This window comes from Eschrichtius robustus, chromosome 13 (assembly GCF_028021215.1).
Source record: "Eschrichtius robustus isolate mEscRob2 chromosome 13, mEscRob2.pri, whole genome shotgun sequence".
Lineage (NCBI taxonomy): Eukaryota > Metazoa > Chordata > Mammalia > Artiodactyla > Eschrichtiidae > Eschrichtius > Eschrichtius robustus.
In genome coordinates, this window is record NC_090836.1 from 7,271,062 (window position 1) to 7,290,709 (window position 19,648).

Here is a 19,648-nt window from a genome sequence, read left to right on the forward strand (position 1 = left end):
CTGCCCTTTTTCTCTTACCTGAGCAGATTACAGAGGCCACTTGCCCCAAAGGACATAGCGATGCACCCAGAGCAGTCATGGGACAATCTCCCATGTGACGCTCAGTCCCAGTGCAGTGAAACATGTGCCTCCAGACCTGCCCACTTCCTTTCCCAAAAGGTGCTCCTCTTGGGGTAGAAAGGGCAACTCCACATTTAAGCTGCTGGCAAAAAACTTGAGCATCTTCCATGTCCCAGTGTGAGTTGCAGAGAGATCCCCAGGTCCCAAGAATCTTGAGCTCCACTCTTCCTTCACATGGGGACTGGCCATTAACCAAGCGAACTTCTGTGTATCCTGAAAGGAGACAGGGCTTTAAAAAGATGTCTGTGACTACCTAACCCTACCCTCTTCACAATATGGGAACAAATTGAACATGTGCTCTGGGTCTCACTTGAGCAGACTACTCCAACATCCCTGCTGTGACTACAAGTCCCGTCTGGGCGGGGTGCTACTGGGCAGAGTGAAAGATGGGACTCGTGCCCCTCACACTGGAATTCTTCAGCCCAGATCTGTCCATTTCCTTCTCCAAAGTGAGCTCCCCCCAGGATAGAGACGACTGTGCCGCATTGCAATTCCCTGCATAGCACACTGGCCGCTTCCAGAGAGAAGTCAGAATCACAGACGGTGCCCCAGGTGTCGCCATGTTTCACTTCAACACGACCAGAGCAGGGAATGTCCCCTCCGACTAGTTTGGGTTCCCTGTGGGCTGAAAAATAATATTTCAGTGAGAGAGAACATGATTCCAAGATTTTCCTTCATGATGAGAGTGAGGCAGGGAGTGAAAAGTGAGAAAGGGAAGCTATTCTTTCCTCTTGGCTTTTCTGCCTAGAGTTCGGCTTGGCAAATTCCAGACCTCCCCATCCTTCATTAGACCACTTCATCAGAGACAATTCTGGAACTTTGCCTCCTGGAACCTGTAATTCCTGGAGCATGATTACTCTTTCCTTTTAGTATTTTGCCTATATTATACATCACATTGGAGACCACAGATAATGGGTGTCCATTCTCTCTACTTTTTAGCCCTATATGCAGTCCTTCACCCCAGGGGTCTGCCCCAACCATTGCAAATGGTTCTAGGTAAGGATTTTTAATATATCAATACTTCCTGTTTCCAAAATGAACAGCAGACCTCTTCTTCCCTGTCACACTTGACGGGAGATGCTCCTTTTCTCCTGTTTTCTCCTCCTTCCTGCCTGACAGGGCTTTATCAGAACCTTTCATGTGTCCCCCAACCAAAGTTCTATCCTCCTTTCTCATCTTCTCAATGGACATCTTCTCTCAACTGCCAATAAATATGTTTTCATCTACACATTTCTCTTTAAATTTATATTTATAAGCAGATCTACTTGGACATCTGGAACTTAAGGTGTTCAAAATTGAATGAATTATGTACTGACAAGCCCACAGTACTCCTTACTCAATTAATGGTATCCAGGACCAAATTAGAATCACCTGAAATTGAACCCCCTTTTTAACTCCCCATAAATAATGGTAATAATGATAGTAGTGAATATTAAAGTGAACACTTATTTTGTGTGTATATATATATATATATATATATATATATATATATATATATGGCATTTTAGTAAGTATTTAACAAACATTATTTCATCCTTACAATTGCCTTAGGGTATAACTATTAATAACATTCCAGTTTTACAGACAAGGAAATTGAAACATAGAAAACTGTAGTAATTTGCTAAGGTCGCACAGCAAATTAGTGAAGGGCCAGGATTTGAAGCCAGGCAGTATACTAGAGAGCCTAGACTCTTGATCCCCTACAATACACTGCACACGTAGAAGCCACCAGCATGTGTCAGTCCTCCAGCATATTTTTCCTCCATATTTATCGTTACTTTGATGTAATTTGTCATCATATGTCATGTAGACTTTTTATTTATTTATTTAATTTATTTATTTTTGGCTGCGTTGGGTCTTCGTTGCTGCACGCGGGCTTTTCTCTAGTTGCGGCGAGCGGGGGCTGCTCTTCGTTGCGGTGCACAGGCTTCACATTGCAGTGGCTTCTCTTGTTGCAGAGCACAGGCTCTAGGTACACGGTCTTCAGTAGTTGTGGCTCATGGGCTCTAGAGCGCAGGCTCAGTAGTTGTGGCGCGCGGGCATAGTTGCCCTGCAGCATGTGGGATCTTAGTTCCCCGACCAGGGATCGAACCCGTGTCCCCTGCATTGGCAGGCGGATTCTTAAGCACTGTGCCACCAGGGAAGCCCTGTTATGTAGACTTTTGCAATAGCTTCCTAAGTGGTCTCCTAGCTTCTAAATCCTCTTTCCAATAAATCTACACCATGGCCATGAGTGTATTATTAAAGTTCAAATATTTTCACATAATTTCTTTGTCTTCAAGGTAAGTCAGTGTTTCTTTACTACTTATATAATAATTTATCTTTTTAACAAATATTATTAAGCACCTACAATATTTTAGGCATTTGGATGGGCACAGAGTTCAGTCTATCAGTGAGGATAGATAATTCTAATACTAATAATAATAATCATAACCACAGTAGCTAACATGTATTGATCACTTGCTGTGTAATTCCCATGAGGGAGTAGATATTATTATTATCACCATTTTTTTCTTTTGAGGAAATTGCAGCACAGAGAGCTTTGGCAGCTTCCCCAATATCACCCAGCTATTCAAATTAAGGGGGGATAATAAGCACTGTTTTCTTAGCATACTTGAAAATACTCTATGATGTCACCTGAAAAGCCTTAACAACTATTACTCTACCAATCATACCTGATACCTCAGCCTAAATATGCTTTCTCAAGCTTCTGTACCTCTGCAGACACTTTTTTCTCGACTTATTATGTATTTCCCAACTTTATGTACCTGGGAAAAAGTTACTTCTTTTCAAGGCTGCTCAGTTTCTCATTAATTGCTCTCTCCTTCAAGAACACATAATTTAGTAGAAGATACACATGTTCAAATAATAATTTGAGTCCAAAACTAGATACATATTTTAGATACAAAACTAACAAATGAAGGAGTCATCAGCTCTATTAAATCTGAACTGAGTTTGATAAAAAGATGAGGAGTTTGCCAAGTAAATAATGTGTGATATGGCATTTAAAGAATACAGTCATGAACTAGCATGATGTAATTGAGAAATTATGGATAATTTACCATGGTTGGAATTTAAAACGTAAAGAAAAGACACACCATAAATAAAGCTGAAGAAATGGGGCTCAGGTTTTAAGGACATTCTTTGCCAGGTTGAGATGACACTCATCAAGACAAGTGTGAGTTTCTTTTAACATCCTCAGCGGTAATTCAAGTTACGTGCGAGATGCAAACTATTTCCTTTAATTCATCTTAAAAGAGAGGAAAGAAAGGAAATTCATATGAAATTGGACTTTCTAAAAGGCATAAGTCTTTTAGAGATGCCTGCTGTTAAATATCACTAATTTTTACGATCCCTCAACACTACTATCAGCATGACACAGATATACTATCAGCCCTCGCCAATTTCCTAAAGTGTTCTAGATCTGACTATATTCTCTATTATAGAAGCATAGAATAACTCAGCATGCAAAAATTTCACCACTTATCCATTAAATATGTACAAAGCAAGTTCCATCCAAATTTGAGTTGAAGAACACGTTGCTTTCTAAACACAGCTAAGACTTTAAAGCAAATAATGCCTCTACAACACAAATAATGAAAGATTCTTGAGTCAAGTCCTTGATTTAATCTTGTTGAATCATTATTTGAGCATGAAATTCCTCCAAGATATCATTAGCTAATATTCATATAATCTTATTCCACTTTTGGACAGACCTAAACCTTTGAATAAAAACAGTTTCTTAGATTGAGCCAAATTCAGCTTTCTTTTAACCTCTTGCTCTCTCATCTAGATCGATCTCGAACAAAATAAAACACAACCAGTGAAAAAACAACCTCCCCCCAACCAAAAAAAAGCAAAAACAAATAACTTTCTCTTTAATGGTGAAAACTTGTGAAGCACTTGAAAACAAGTCCCTTCTGTAAGTATCCTCTTATTTCCTTTGTCATAAAATATTTGAGTCCAGGGCAAAAGAGAAATTCTTCCACCCAGAAATGTCTTGGAGACTGTATCCTCAGCCTTTATTTCATGAATCTGCTAGTAACACATTAATCTGTACCACAGATTGGCTTCCTTATACCATTTACTCTGTGTACATGGTTAGAATATTGGTAATTTACCCCTTTAAGGGATTTTTTTTTCCTGTTAAACCTATGAGTGCATTTTAACATAAAAGCCATTAATTGAATTTTTGTGCCTGGATTTAGCTCCTTTAATCAATAAGTTAAACTTTCCCTGACATCAATAACTAAATCTGTATTCATTTCTTTCTGTAGAAATGAATAAATGAAGAAATGGAGAAATGAAGAACAAATATAAGAAATAATTAATTAGAGTTACTTCCTTTTGCTTAGTAATAGATAAAATACACAATATGCTTTAAAGAAGCATTGATACATTTTCATCATTTATTCCTTTCCAGACTCTGAAGAAGTATAAATCATTCTAGTCTCAAAATTATTTTTTAGACTTTAGTAAAATAAAACACAACTCAAATGAACCATTTCTTAGGTTCAGATGTCCTCTACAGCAAATATACAGTCATCACAAACAAAATGTCTGGGATTCAAAGCAATTTTGTGGCCAAAATTCTTAGACCTCTTTGTAGCTGGCTTGTCTACACTACCTGTCAGGGATAAATTGTTACTTTGTCTTTCTAGTCTTCCAGCTTTACTGAGTTCTGGCCCCTATCATCCATAAAACCTTGTGCTTTATAAAAGTCTAAGAATTTGAACAGATTATGGAATCCGTAGTTTGAACTTGACAGGCACAGAGACAATATTTCCATAATTTTTTCCTAGAAATCTTCTGAAAGTATCAAGTAAATCAAAAAATAAAATTACAAACTCTATTTCTAGAAAAACAAGGAGAGAGCTAAAATCTAGGCCCCAAAATAAGTATTAATAGAAGAGCTTCCAAAAAGCTACAGAAATATAGTAAGAGAGTTTACAAAAGGAAGCAAAGTGCACATATGGCAGATAGCAAACAAAAATATAATTTTGTAAAGAGAGGGGCCCACCTTAAGTTGCAGATTTATGCTATTTGCGATTTCTATTATAGGCAGCTTAATAGAATCCTAAATAGTTCAGAATGTGTTATCATAAGTGAGGTACTCTAGTAATAAAACCTAAATTTTGGATGTGGTTGAATGGAATTCATGGGCAGAATATACTAATGACTCAGATATTGTAGGCTGGAAAGCTAATAAGTCATGTTATCCATGGTAAGATATTTGGACAAATGTCACCTTGAAAAGAAAACCATCTGCTTGCTAAAGCTGAAAAATTTGAGAACATATTGGGAAAAGTGTAAAAAAAAGAAAAGTATACTTTTATAAAGGTATAAAAAAAGAAAAATATCAGAATGTTGACATGGCATGAATCCTCCTTGCCACTTTTAACACTTAAGAGAGAGATGAGCTCAGACTAGAAGCAGCTAGACTGCAAGAAGAACTGGAAGGATAAATACTAATTTCATGAGGGAGACATCTTCTGCCTGCAGCTACTATATGTAGTTAATTGAGAGTCCTATAATTTGGAACTTAACAGGATTGAAGAAAAACAAACCCTACGTATCCTGTCCCCTAAATTAAGGTGGTGATAAAATTGTGGATTTAGCAGACAATAAAATTGATGCTCTCCATACAAAGACAATGAGCCTACCAGCAGAGACAGGATTTAGGTCTTGCCTTTCCAAACACAGGGTTTCAAATGACCTTAGGGCAGTGGCCAATAAATTAAGAGGAAGGGCCTGGTCACCGGATAGATCAAAGTACGTAATTTATTCTTTGTTGTTACTTTCACATGGCATTGGATTAAAGCAAAACAGACTAGAAGCCTACTGAGTTTGGAGAGAATTTTTTGCTGACTTTGAGGGCAGCCGACATCGGCTAATGGTTACTCAACCCTAAAAGCAATCCAAGGGTCCCTAAATCAGTATCAGCAGAAAGTGGGTTGTGAAAGCTGTGCAGCCCCCGGACAGGTATACTCTCCAAACTGAACTCAGAATTGACTATGAGAACAACGCACTAGGAAGTACTGCCCTGAGAAGAGCGCCTGGGCTCATGAAGGATAGTGCGCAGAGAGCAGCTTCTCAGAGGGCAGAACCTGGTCTATCAAACTGGCTCACCAACACATGTCATCATTTGCAGGGCAACTCATTATTCTTGTCCAGTAGGATTTGATAATTACTGCAGAAGAACAATTCTAGGTGTTTCTTGGTGACCACAGCACCACCCAAGCAGCCTTAAACTTCTTACCTATTTGACTTATTTTAAATGAGAAAAAAATTTTTTTTTTCTTTAGCCACTCAGGTGGTTTTTCTTGTAGTTGCAGCTGAACTTCATACTAATTAAATAAAATAAATTAATAGGAAAATAGACAACCCTTTCTAAATTTAGAAGGAAATTATCAGACATACAAATATGCTTACACATTCCCAAACACATGCAAAGGCCCCATAAAGGTCATAGAGTGAAATATGTTTTCAGTTGTAGCATATTACACGACAATAAATAATTATGTATATATAATATGACAACATAATAATGCATAATACGACTAACTTAAGGTCAAATACATCTCCCATTTCAAAAAAAGTAACTCTATCAGAGTCCTTTTCAACATAAATCCCCATTCTATTATGAGTACAAGTGATGCACCTGGAACAAAATTATTTGTAAAGGTTGAAAGTAAGAGAATAGAAAATAAAGCAACAGGTGAGATATTAATATCAGACAAATTTGATTGAGAACAAAAATTTTTTGGGAATTTCCTGGCAGTCCAGTGGTTAGGACTCCTCGCTTTCACTGCCGAGGGCGCGGGTTCAATCCCTGGTCGGGGAACTAAGATCCCACAAGCTGTGTGGCATAGCCAGAAAAAAAAAATTGTTCAACCATAAAAGATGGAAACCTTATAATACTAAAAAGAGCAATTCACAACGACTACATAACAGCCGTAGGAAGTTCTGTGTCCCAGAGTCACAGAGCATCAATTCATCAGTTATACGATATAGCTACTGGTACACTCAGTGGAAAACCTATAACCTCAAATGGTTATATTAATAAACAGGAAAGAATCAAAATTAATTAAGCATCCAACTCAAGAAGTTAAGTCTCACATCGGGCTCCCCAGCCCAGGGATCCTGCACCAGGAAGACAAGCCCAGGGGTCTTGCACCCCCAGAACGTTTGGCTTTGAAGGCCAGCAGGGCTTACTTTTGGGAGAGCCGAGGGTTGTGGGAAATAGAGACTCCACTCATAAAGGACACACACAAAATCTCACCCTCTCCGGGACCCAGGGCAGAAGCAGTAATTTGAAAGGAGCCTGGGTCAGCTCCACCTGCTGATCTTGGAGAGCCTCCCGGAGAGGCAGGAGGTGACTGGAGTTCACCCTGAGAACATAGACACTGGCAGCAGTCATTGTGGGGAGCTCATTCTACCACAAGGATACTGGTGTTAGAAAAAGTCATTTTTGGAATCCTCTCTTTAGCTTATTAGCACCAGGACCCAGACCCACTCACCAGCCTGTCAGCACCAGTACTGAGACACCTGAGACCAAGCAATTTATCAGGCAGCGACACCCCTCCCCCACTACTGCCCCTACCAGCAGGCAGGCTTCTTGAGACATCCTGAGCCCACAGCTACCCTGGAACATGGCCCTGCCCACCAGACGGCCCAGGACCTAGCCCCACACAACAGTGGGCCAGCACGAGTGCAGGGACCGCTAGGGCCCTGCAGCCAGAGACCCTGGGACCCAGCTCCACCCACCAGTGGGCAGGCACCATCCCCAGGACTCCCTGGGCTCCAGCCCTGCCCATCAGTGGGCTGACATACCAACCCTGGGATCCCCAGGGCCCTGCAGCCAGAGCCCTTGGGACCCGGCTCCACCCAGCAGTGAGCTGACACTAGCTTGGGGACACCCTGGGCCTTGGCCCTGCCTACCAGCAGGCCAACATCAGCTCCTGGACCCCTGGGCCCTGCAGCCAGAGACCCTGGGACCCAGCTCCACCCACCAGAGGGTTGGTGCTAGCCCTGAGACAAGCCTTATCCCCCAGTGGACAGACCCCAGCCCTAGGACCACTGTAGCCCCACAACCTGCCTTGTCAGGACACAGCCCACCCACCAGGAGGCCAGTACCAGCACCCCTGGGACCCTGGCCCTGTCCATCAGCAAGCCAACACCAGCTCTGGGATTCCTGGGCCCTATAGCTGGGACCCCAGGACCTGTCTGCCTCCCAGTGGCTGGCATTAGCCCCAGGATATGGCTTCATGCACCAGTAGGTGGGCACCAGCCCCAGGATCGCTTGGACATTGGTCCCACTGACAAGCAGGTGGACACCAACTCTGAGACATGTTGGACCCCTCAGCCATCTGCCCCAGGAACAGCTCCACTTACCAGCAGGCCAACACTAGCTTTGGGACACCCCGGAACCCACAGCCAGCCATGTCAGGAACAAGCTCCACCCACCAGCAGTATGACACTAGATCTGAGAACCCTGGCTCTGCAATCACCCATTGTAGAACTTGGCTCAACTCACAGTGAAACAGCACTAGTCCTGGGACACCCCTGGTCTCTGCAGCCAGCTACCCCATGCCAACCACATCAGAAGGACTTGTGCAGTCAACATGGGGGGCACCCCTAGAGCATATAGCTCTGGTGACCAGAGGGGAGTGTGCTGCTGAAAGCATAGGACATTTCCCACAGAAGGCCATTTCTCTAAGGTTGGGAAATGTAACCAATCTACCAGATATGTAGAACTGAAAACAGCAAGTTAGGCAAAATGAGGCAACAGAGGAACATGTTGCAAACAAAGGAACAAGATAAAACTCCAGAATAAGAACTAAGTGAAGTGCAGATAGGCAATCTACCTGATATCAAACGCAATGGTGAAAAGCTGAAAGCATTTCCTCTAAGATCAGGAACAAAGGCAAGGATGCCCACTCTTGCCATTTTTATTCAACATAGTATCTAAAGTTCTAGGAACAGCAATCAGACAAGAGAAAGAAATAGAAGGAATCCAAACTGGAAAGGAAGAAGTAATACTGTCACTGTTTGCAGATGACATGATACTGTATATAGAAAGTCCTAAAGACGCCACCAAAAAACTACTAGAACTCATCAACGAATTCGGTAAAGTTGCAGGATACAAAATTAATATACAGAAATCTGTTGCATTTCTATGCACTAGCAATGAACTATCAGAAAGAGAAATTGAGGAAACAATCCCATTTACCATCACATAAAAAAGAATAAAATACCTAGGAATAAACCTACCTAAGGAAGCAAAAGACCTGTACTCAGAAAACTGTAAGACACTGATGAAAGAAATTGAAGATGACACAAACAGGTGGAAAGATATACTGTGTTTCTGGACTGGAAGCATCAATATGGTTAAAATGACCATACTACCCAAAGCAATCTACAAATTTAATGCAATCCCTATCATTAAGGAATGATAGGAATCATTCTGGAGGAATGGAGGAATTAGGATCCTTGACTTCAGACTATACTACAAAGCTACAGTCAACAAAAGAGTATGGTACTGGCACAAAAACAGACACATAGATCAATAGAACAGGATAGAGAGCTCAGAAATAAACCCACGCACCTATGATCATCTAATCTATGACTAAGGAGGCAAGAATATACAATGGAAAAAAGACAGTCTCTTCAATAAGAGGTGCTGGGAAAACTGGACAGCTACACGTAAAAGAATAAAATTGGAATGCAACTTCTTAACACGCTGATTGAAAGTCTTACCTGAGCAGGTAACTTTGGCTTCATCATAGTGATCACAACTAAGTCCACCCCATTGCCAATTCTTGCAGTCCCAAAGAGAAGTTTCATTTCCATTACAGCTGCTTAAAAACAGCCATGTGTTTGTTGCCTTGATTTTGGAATAAGCTTGATAGGATGTTTTGAGCGCAGATCCACATCCCAGCTGCCTGCAAACCACATCAGCTTCTTTCAGTCCCCAGCTTCTGTCACACACTTTCCCTATCAATTTCTGAATTTCCACCTCCACTGTCCCAGCACAGTGGCTGCCTCCACCTTTAAGTCTCAGTCCCAGATCTGATCCATCTGCAAAAGAAACATAAACTTAGGTCACAGATACATATGGAGGTTAGCTCCCAAAGGGTATTTTAAAAATCTTGTTCCTTCCCAAATACTGAGACACTGGAAATTCTGGCTTACCCATCTCCTGCCTTTTTGAAGAGCCAGTATAGACCATGAATTTTGTTAGAAATGGGATTACAGTTTCAAAACTTAATAAAAATTGTCAGTGGCTAAAAAATATGAGCAAATCAGATATAAAGAAAAGACCTACATCATTTTGTCTTTTGGAGCTCCAGGTAGATTTAGAATTTGAAGTGTGGTCCCTAGTAGCAGTCGGAAAAATTATTATAGAAAATAGAGTCAGAGGACCCACCAAACTAGTCATATAAAGAATGTGTTAAAGATTCCTCACAACTGTAAAAGAATTCCCAACAAGGAAATTACTAGATATTTCTCTCTCACACATCTCACACCTATTCCTACTCCTAAAGAACACAGGTCCTTCCTCCTCTGTTTTTCTTTTTGTTTTGTTTTGTTTTAACTTACCAGAACATGTCACACCAGCATCTTCATTATGATTGCAATAATGCTTTCCCCATTCTTGGTGTTTACATTGCCAGAGAGCAGACTCATGTCCATGGCAGGAAACACTGTCAAGCCAAATGTGTCCAATTCCTTCACTGGCGTTGACTCGACCAATGGCAGTGATGGCAGTTGGACATCCCAGTTGCTTACATGCCACAGCGGCATCATTACTATTCCAGCCATCGTCACACACTGTCCCCCATTCTCCTTGGAATTTCACTTCTAATCTTCCTGAACATTCAGTGACTCCATCTACCAGTCTCAGGCTCAGGTCTGCTCCCTCTGTAAGAGGGAAACAAAACAAGTCAGTGATAAAGAAACAAGAACGAAGGCACTCTAAACAGCTATACCTGAGATGAGTAGAGGGGGAGATATAAGGAGAGATGGAGAAAACAGTGATATATTACCACTGAAAATCGTTAAAGATGGAAGGAGGAGTGGATCAGGCAAGAAGGCAGGACTTTTTACGGATTGGAAGTTTAGGACTAGCAGATGCAAACTATTATATATAGAACGGATAAACAACAAGGTCCTATTGTATAGCACAGAGAAATATATTCAATATCTCGTAATAAACCATAATGGAAAAGATCAATCAATCAATCAATAAAAATAAAAATAAAAAAAAGAAGACAAGGCTTTTCACTATGGAGAGAATGCATTATAGGAAGAGTTCCTAATGGGAGGCCCAGGGACTGAAATTTATCTAGAGATTTGCTTGTTTGATCACCACAGATTTTTTGTTGGAATTGTTTGGTTTTTTCCCTTTTAAATATATATTTGCAGGTGTCTAGGTGGGACCTACACACTCCAGTTTGCCTCAATACTCAATACTCACTTTTGCCTCTGACTTCATTGCCTACCCAGACTACCTGGTTTGTATTACATGCCTCACCCCTTTCTGACCACTTCTGTAGTTTAAGAACAAAGCAAAGAGAAAAGGGCCCTCACCATTACTACTATCAACTTCCCGCAATCAATATTCCTCAAAGAACAGAACTTGATTCTAAGTAATATCTTATAATAAATAAATTGCTTTTTTCCTCAGGCAGTTTTGGTTTTTGTTGCCATAATTGCTGTTCATTGTGATTACTCAGCATGTATAAAACACACTGAGAAGAAACGTGCTGATTGGGGACCTAGAAAGATTTTGATGGGTAAAGGAAAACAGAAGGTACATACTGTGTTTTTTCTATGCCAAATCCCTTTCACTTTCTTCAGCTAACAGAATCCATCTTTTCTGTAGGAATCCCATTCTCTGTGGTTTAGACTATAGATGGTCACATTATTCAACAAGAAAAAAGCAAATTGGGGAATTCCCTGGCTGTCCAGTGGTTAGGACTCCGTGCTTTCACTGACGTGACCGGGCTTCGATCCCTGGTCGGGGAGCTAAGATCCCGCAAGCCGCGCAGTGCTTGGATGGAGCCAACTGTACCTCCTGGATTTCCCTGTTTTCTGAGTCAGTATTCTCTCATTTTAAAGTTAGTCTGAATTGAATTTCCTTCATTTGAAGAAAAAATACCTGGTGAATACAGGGACATTTTTACCCTAGTTACAGTTTCCTAAATATTCCCTGGGGTTCAAGACTTACTAGGTCTTCTTCAAACTCGGCACTCAAGTGAAGAAAGGAGAGTGACAGTCTTGTACACGCAAAGCCATGTCCCTGTCCCGTAATCAAGCGTGAAACATGAAAGTTTCTAGACAGACACAGTGCCTGCTCATAACATAGCACTAGCATAAGTGAGGTTTTAATAGGAAACCAAGTTTTTAATCATTTGATTCTGTGAATTTAAGAAAAGGTGGGTTTAAGAAAGGGTGGGTCAAAATGGCTAAAGGGGAGACTTTTGTAGGTAGAGGATGATAAGGGGGGTGCTCCAAAACATCCAGAAAGCAAAATTCTAACCTGTTTTCAACAGTTAACTTTTTTTTCTTTTTCTTTCTTTTTTTGGAGGGATGGGGGGAGTGGACTATTCTCTAAACACTTCCTTCTACCCTCATGACTTGGATCTCAATTTCACTGTCATCATTCCCCCCTAACCTATTTATCCTAATTACAGTTAAGGTAAAAATTCCACAGGTATCAGAACTGCATCCTGAAATTAGGTAATAATAAGGCGATAAAAGAAGCAGACTTCATTATGTTTTTAGGAGTTCAGCCTTTTGAGACTTCTACCCCCTTTTTTTGTCCTCTCATGGAGAACAGAAAAAACGCAGGCCAGTCCTTACCTAAGCAAATCACTCCAGCATCCTCAGCATGATCGCAATTATGCTTTCCCCATCCTTCATGTTTGCAGTTCCAGAGAGCTGACTCATTTCCATTGCATACAAGATCATCAAACCAGATTGGTCCAGAACCTTCTCCAAAATTAGCTGAACCAGAGAAACTGACAGCACTTCCACATTCAAGTTGTTTACAAACCACAGAAGCATGATCTATGTTGAAGTTATCGTCGCACACAGTTCCCCACTGTCCTTGGAATTTGACCTCTATTCTTCCTGAGCACCGGTTTCCTCCATTCATCAGCCTCATCTCCAAATCAGATCCATCTAGAGCGGAGAAAAGACCAGAATTCAGAAGTAATATTTATTCAGAAGTGATTTTAGAAAATAATATTCCTCTAGTCAGTTGAGATTTGATCCTATCCTTAAAAATGATGCTTCATTTTGGATGCTGCCTCTGTTCACATTTTGGACAATTTTAATCTTTTGAAAACCAACCAACGATTAATCTGTAAAAAAACTTTTACAGATTAAACTTTACTTTGTGTTTTGTTTTGTTTCCTTCCATTACTAAGGCATAATAAACACTTCTATGTAGAAATAGATACGTTTGCCTCAAAGTATTTATTTAAAAAGGTTGAAAAAATAAAATTTGTTCATACTACAAAGAAGCAAAAATGACAAACCAGTCATTTGTTGAACAGTTAAAATTTTTATTTTAATCTTTTTTTATGACCATCAGTTTAGAGCATGAATGATTGCTTGAAGTTGAATTTGAAATTAGAAAACAGGAAAAAGCAAAAAAAAAAAATGCATAAGCATGCATGATAGTTTGCAAAATTGGTATACAAAAACATTAAACATTAGGACTTCCTAGTAGCGCAGTGGTTAAGAATCTGCCTGCCAATGCAGGGGACACAGGTTTGAGCCCTGGTCTGGGAAGATTCCACATGCTGTGGAGCAACTAAGCCTGTGAGCCACAACTACTGAAGCTGCATGCCACAGCTACTGAAGCCCGCGTGCCTAGAGCCCGTACTCCACAGCAAGAGAAGCCACCGCAATAAGAAGCCCGTGCACTGCAACAAAGAGTAGCCCCTGCTCGCCCCAACTAGAGAAAAGCCCATGCACAGCAATGAAGACCCAATGCAGCCAAAAATAAATAAATAAATAAATTTTTAAAAAAACATTAAAAATTGGGGAAAAATTAATCAAGATTATTTCTTACCAATTTTTTCCTGAATCAAAGCTTTCTTTTCCCTCCCCCGAAGCACCTGCTACCATTTTTAGCAAAGAATGGCTTTTTCATAAAGAAAATTCTCTCTATACACTATCCTTAGATTTTCTATGATGACTAAAATACCTGAGAAAAAGAGACTTGGGATGAAATTTTGGGACACCTAAAAACCAGAAACTGTTTGTGGTTGAATAAAATGCTTAGAAGTTCTTTTTTGAAAAAGTAATTCAATTTTAAAAGCACTGAACTCCAGGCAAGGACCTCCGCTCAACAAGATTTTGTATCATGAATAATAATAATAGCTTACAATCAAAATATGCATATGCTGTTCCAAATGTATTACATATGCTATCTTCAGTTTTCACAGCAACATTAAGCATTATGTGTCATTACCACTATCTCTACTTCCCAGATAAGCAAACTGAGGTTAAATAATTGACACAGGATCAAACACCCAGAAAACAGTAGAGACAGAATGCAAAAAAAACCCAAACAAACAAAAAAACAATCTAGCACCAGAGTCTATCCTCTTTACTATTATGCATGTGATAATAACAGAACTTCCCCAGTAGATGTTCTGAGGATTGATCATTGACCAGGGTAGAGAATCTCAGAAATACAGACTCTGAAACCTCAGAAATATGAACTCAGAAACCTCATGAAACTCATGAGTCCCTGAGTGGCTACACATCCCTTTCTATTATTACGCACCAGTTGGAGGTTTAGGTGTATAAACTTCAAAAACCAAGTTTGATTAATGTCATCCTTATATAAAGGATCCTTATGTAAAGGTATGAAAAACAGAACACGAGCTAAAAGTACTACATTGATGTCTTAGCTTAAACAGTCAACTCTATAGACAGCAATAATTATAGTAAGAGCCTGGCAAGATTTATTATCATTTTAAACTTTGCTGTAGATGTTTGATGTAGATGTTACAATTGTTATTTCTTATCTTTCCCTGCAAAATGATTAACAATAAAAGACAAGAAGAAGGGCTTCCCTGGTGGCACAGTGGTTGAGGGTCCGCCTGCCAATGCAGGGGACACGGGTTCGAGCCCTGGTCTGGGAGGATCCCACATGCCGCGGAGCGACTGGGCCCGTGAGCCACAACTACTGAGCCTGAGCGTCTGGAGCCTCTGCTCCGCAGCAAGAGAGGCTGCGATAGTGAGTGAGAGGCCCGCGCACCGCGATGAAGAGTGGCCCCCACTCGCCGCAACTGGAGAAGGCCCTCACACAGAAACGAAGACCCAACACAGCCAAAAAAAAAAAAAAAAAAAAAAAAGACAAGAAGAATAGAAGAAGAAGGGGGAAGAGGAGAAGAATGGAGGAAGAGAAGGAAGAAGAAAGAGAAATGAGTTGTCTAGGTAATGAAAGGCAGTGAGCCACGAGGAAACTAATGTTAATTTTTAACATCTATTACCTACCAGTGTACCAGTAGCTTTACATGTATTATATCATTGGGTGCTCAGAAACTGAAGTTTAGAAAGATTTAGCAACTTGCTCAAAATAATAGCATTAATGAGCAGCTGAGCAATTTTCTAGATACTAGCCTCTGTTGCTCCCATTACACCACCATGCCTGGATAGAGATTAGTCCTATCTAAAATCAGTCCTATGGAGGAGATGATCTCTAATAGAAAGGCTGGGTGGTGATAAAGTTGCATAAAGGTCAATGACATGAGCAAAGAGAAATTGGAAGCCCAGGAATCTGAACTGGGTCAGAAACATGACCTTGGGATTCGTCAGCAGAAAGGTCTGGGCTATTGTAAGGGCAAGTGAGATGAAACTTATGAAATGTTTTATAAATTAAAACTAAAACTACCTTGTAATAGTAAATGAATAGCATTGTACAGTGGAAGAAGCAATTCTACTTTGCAAAACATCCTTCCTCCAACAGAAAAGGATTAGTGCTAAGAATATTTATTTCCTGATAGAGTAATTTGATTATCAATTAATGGGCAAAAGGGTCATGATTTATGGGCCAATGCATGAAAGCAGCATTTTATGGGGAAAGGGGACAAGGAATTAACTTAGATATCATGATATTTTTATGTAGAAGTAGAAAGTTATAGTAGGATTACTTAATATGAAATTGAAGCTAGTCACTTCCTCATTGGTAGTAGTATTCAGAATCTCTTTTGATTTTTTTTTTTAATATGGGCTTTGTCATGTGTTTTCTGGTCTTTTAGTAATGGATTGGGTAATTTTATACGTGGACTAGATTACTTACAGAAAACTGGCTCCTTTTAATTTTTAACCCATAGATTTTTTTTCACAAAGCATTTCATGTTAAGGCTTGACTTATGCAAGTCTTACCTGAGCAGGTGATTCCAACATCCTGTTGGTGAGTACAGTTATGCTTTCCCCACCCATCATGTTTGCAATCCCAGAGAGCTGATTCATTCCCTCGACAAGAAACATGATCCATCCAAATGCGTCCAGAGCCTGCACTGGAATTAGCCCATCCAGTGGCTTTGATAACAGTTGGACATCCCAGCTGCCTACAAACAACGGAGACTGCGGACAAGTCCCAGCCATTATTACACACAGTTCCCCACTCCTCCTGGACTTTCACCTCCACTCTCCCAGAACACTTGTTTTCACCAGCCGTTAGCCTCAGCTCCTTGTCTGTTCCTCCTGTAACAATAAGTAAAGGCAGCAATTGGTCAAGATCCAAAGAGCAAGTAGAAAATTATTATTCTTTAGATTACTTATTTATTTTTCAAAGCCAGATTCGAGAAATATTTCTGCACCTATCCATGGTACAATAGGAGAATGTTATTTCATAGAAATTAAAAAAACAAATGTCAGTATCACAGGCTTCAAATTAAGCAATGACATAAAACCAGTAAATCTGGGTAATCCAATACTGTATGGTATCTTTATTTAATGGCTGATATTCTTTATAACGTCAATTTATATATTCTCATGGATAGTTTACTATAAAAAAAGATATTACAAAATTTTATAGGGATAAGCTATGTAAGTTTCTCCAGAATCCTAAGATCGGTAGAAAGAAGGCTGAGGGTGAGGATGGAAAGACCAGTTGTAAGGAATTTAGTGCCTATTTCACACATATATGGAAAATACCATGAATTTTTAAAATGCTAGTTAAAATCTAACAGAAACTTATTGACTCAAATGGAAATTGAAATGGAGATATTTTCCTATTATCTTCTACTTTGAAACCATGAAGCATGTTTTTAGATGCTATTTAGCCTTCAGGAGAATTATTTGCTTTTTAGTGACTCTTGTCACAGTGGGCTAAGGTTGTGAGTAAATTTGACAATGTACTCACCAAGAGAACGGGTGACCAAACAGGCACTGAGAACTGAAACCACAGCAATAGTGAAGGGACTTAAGTGGGCAGGACATCTTCTAAATTCTGTGAAAAGACGAAAGAGAGCAAAAGTAGAGTCTTCCCAAAAAGAGGCTTTGGAGGAGACAGACGGTTTCAGAGGTTTGAGGTTAACAAAGAAGGTCAAACCAAGACAGAATATCCTTCCCCCTAAATGGCAAGGCAGGCAGGAAAAATTCGTACCCAGGATCATACAGCCTCAGTGAAGTAGCTTTGAAAACGTTCATGTTTATAGGCAATCTAGGGGCGAGGAATTAGAAGAGAGTTGGGGATGGAAAAAGCATTGCAAGATTGAGCCTTAAAACCTGGAAAACTGAAAAGGCATTGATGAAACTTAGAAGTGGGCAGTTCTCCCTTCAGGCACAGAGCAATATTCAACCACTGATACCCTCATCTCCAAGCCTACCTGATCCACATTATTAGATGGCAAGTTCCATGAGGGAATGAATTATATCTATCACGTTCACCAGTTTCACCAGTACCTGGCACAGTGCCTGCTAAATAGTAGTTGAACAATACATTGGAGTAAAAAGTGACAAAGTTCATATTTGAAAACCCCCACTATTGGGACTGATCTCCAAAAATAGCATAAAATGCTCTATCACTCAATTCTCCTTCTTACTCTCACCCAACAGTAATTTAAAAGTAAAAACGCTATGTAGTCACTCCTCTGCGATAACTCACTGAACTGTGCATTTACGACCTATGCTTTCATGTGGTATGTTATACCTCAGTCTAAAAGCTTGAAAAAAAAAAGAGTAAGAATGCTAAATAAGTTTAATGCATCCACATAGGTCACGAAGTAGATTTCAACACTCAGGGGTGTTATTCTAAATGTCCTCTAGGGAATCAACTTTCAATCAATATGCATTCCTACTTGTTCTATTTTTCTAACAACTGTTAGTTTCAAACTCAATACAATTCAGTTAGTTTTAGTTCCTTACTTAATTGCACCTCAGCAGTTTTACAGACTTGATGCCAAATCTAATCCTTATCTCACATCTTCAATTTAGAATCTATGGAAGATAAAAGGTACTGCCTTATAGGCTTATTGCCCTTTTCCTATAATTACCCTCCTGATGCCCATCACTATTAAATCAGATCCACTGACTGCCAGAATATTGCTATACTCCATTAAAGGGTAAATAGAACAAATGAGAAGCTTTTACCAGTAGATCCAGAGTTTTCATGTAGCACCATTCTGAGTTTGTCCATTCCAAAGTTTTATGATACTTAAATCTTGTATTATTCCCTAGGAATGGTCTCCTAAAGAAGAGGACCACTAAGAATTCTAAAAATCATTTCACATCCACAAAAAAACAGAAAGACTTCATAATGGAGGTGGAGTCAACCAGAAAAGGGAAGTAATTAAAAGTGGGAGGTTCTCTTTCGTGCTGATGTTTTCTTCCATTTGGGACATGAAACAACCAAAGAAAACTGAGAAACACTCACTACAGATTTATAAAAATTAAAGGGGAAATACTGAATTATATACTGTTGTTATTGAATTGAATATTTTAAATTTCTGCACTTTGTTTTGGACTAATATATTAGAAGCATAAAATAGCTATTGTTTTGTAGTTAAATTATGTCAAAAAATAGGCAAAATATAATTAAATCACGAAAGCTTGAGTGTTATAACAACTTTTAATATTATTTGCATAATCAAATATGTCTAATAAATAATTTTGGGCAGATTACCTATAGAAAGCTCTTGCATTTCTTTTCTTCTCTTTTTTAAAATTTTTATTGGAGTATAGTTGACTTACAATGTTGTGTTAGTTTCAGGTGTACAGCAAAGTGAATAAGTTATAAATATGCATATGTCCACTCTTTTTTAGAGTATTTTCCTGTATAGGTCATTATGGAGTATTGAGAAAAGTTCCCTGTGCTCTACAGTAGGTCCTTATTTGTTATCTATTTTTTATATAGCACTGTGTGTATGTCAATCCCAATCTCCCAGTTTGTCCTTCTCCCTCCCCCCACCCCCACTTTCCTCCCTGGTAGCCATAAGTTTGTTTTCTACATCTGTGACTCTATTTCTGTTTTGTAAATAAGTTCATTTGTACCATT

General features: G+C 39.6%; 1 protein-coding gene across 1 annotated transcript in view; it reads right to left on the minus strand.

Annotated features, from left to right (window-relative positions):
• Nucleotides 1-18,850, minus strand: part of CD163 (CD163 molecule) — a 36,572-nt gene extending 17,722 nt beyond the window's left edge. Inside the window, exons 1-8 of the mRNA XM_068559848.1 lie at nt 18,745-18,850; nt 17,516-17,602; nt 16,534-16,854; nt 12,988-13,308; nt 10,723-11,043; nt 9,880-10,200; nt 431-745; nt 19-333 (exon numbers count right to left, since the gene is read on the minus strand). Coding sequence (XP_068415949.1) covers nt 19-333; nt 431-745; nt 9,880-10,200; nt 10,723-11,043; nt 12,988-13,308; nt 16,534-16,854; nt 17,516-17,602; nt 18,745-18,790 — 2,047 coding nt within the window. The 5' untranslated portion in view covers nt 18,791-18,850. The remainder of the gene's footprint in view (nt 1-18; nt 334-430; nt 746-9,879; nt 10,201-10,722; nt 11,044-12,987; nt 13,309-16,533; nt 16,855-17,515; nt 17,603-18,744) is intronic.
• Between the last annotated feature and the right edge of the window lie 798 nt (nt 18,851-19,648).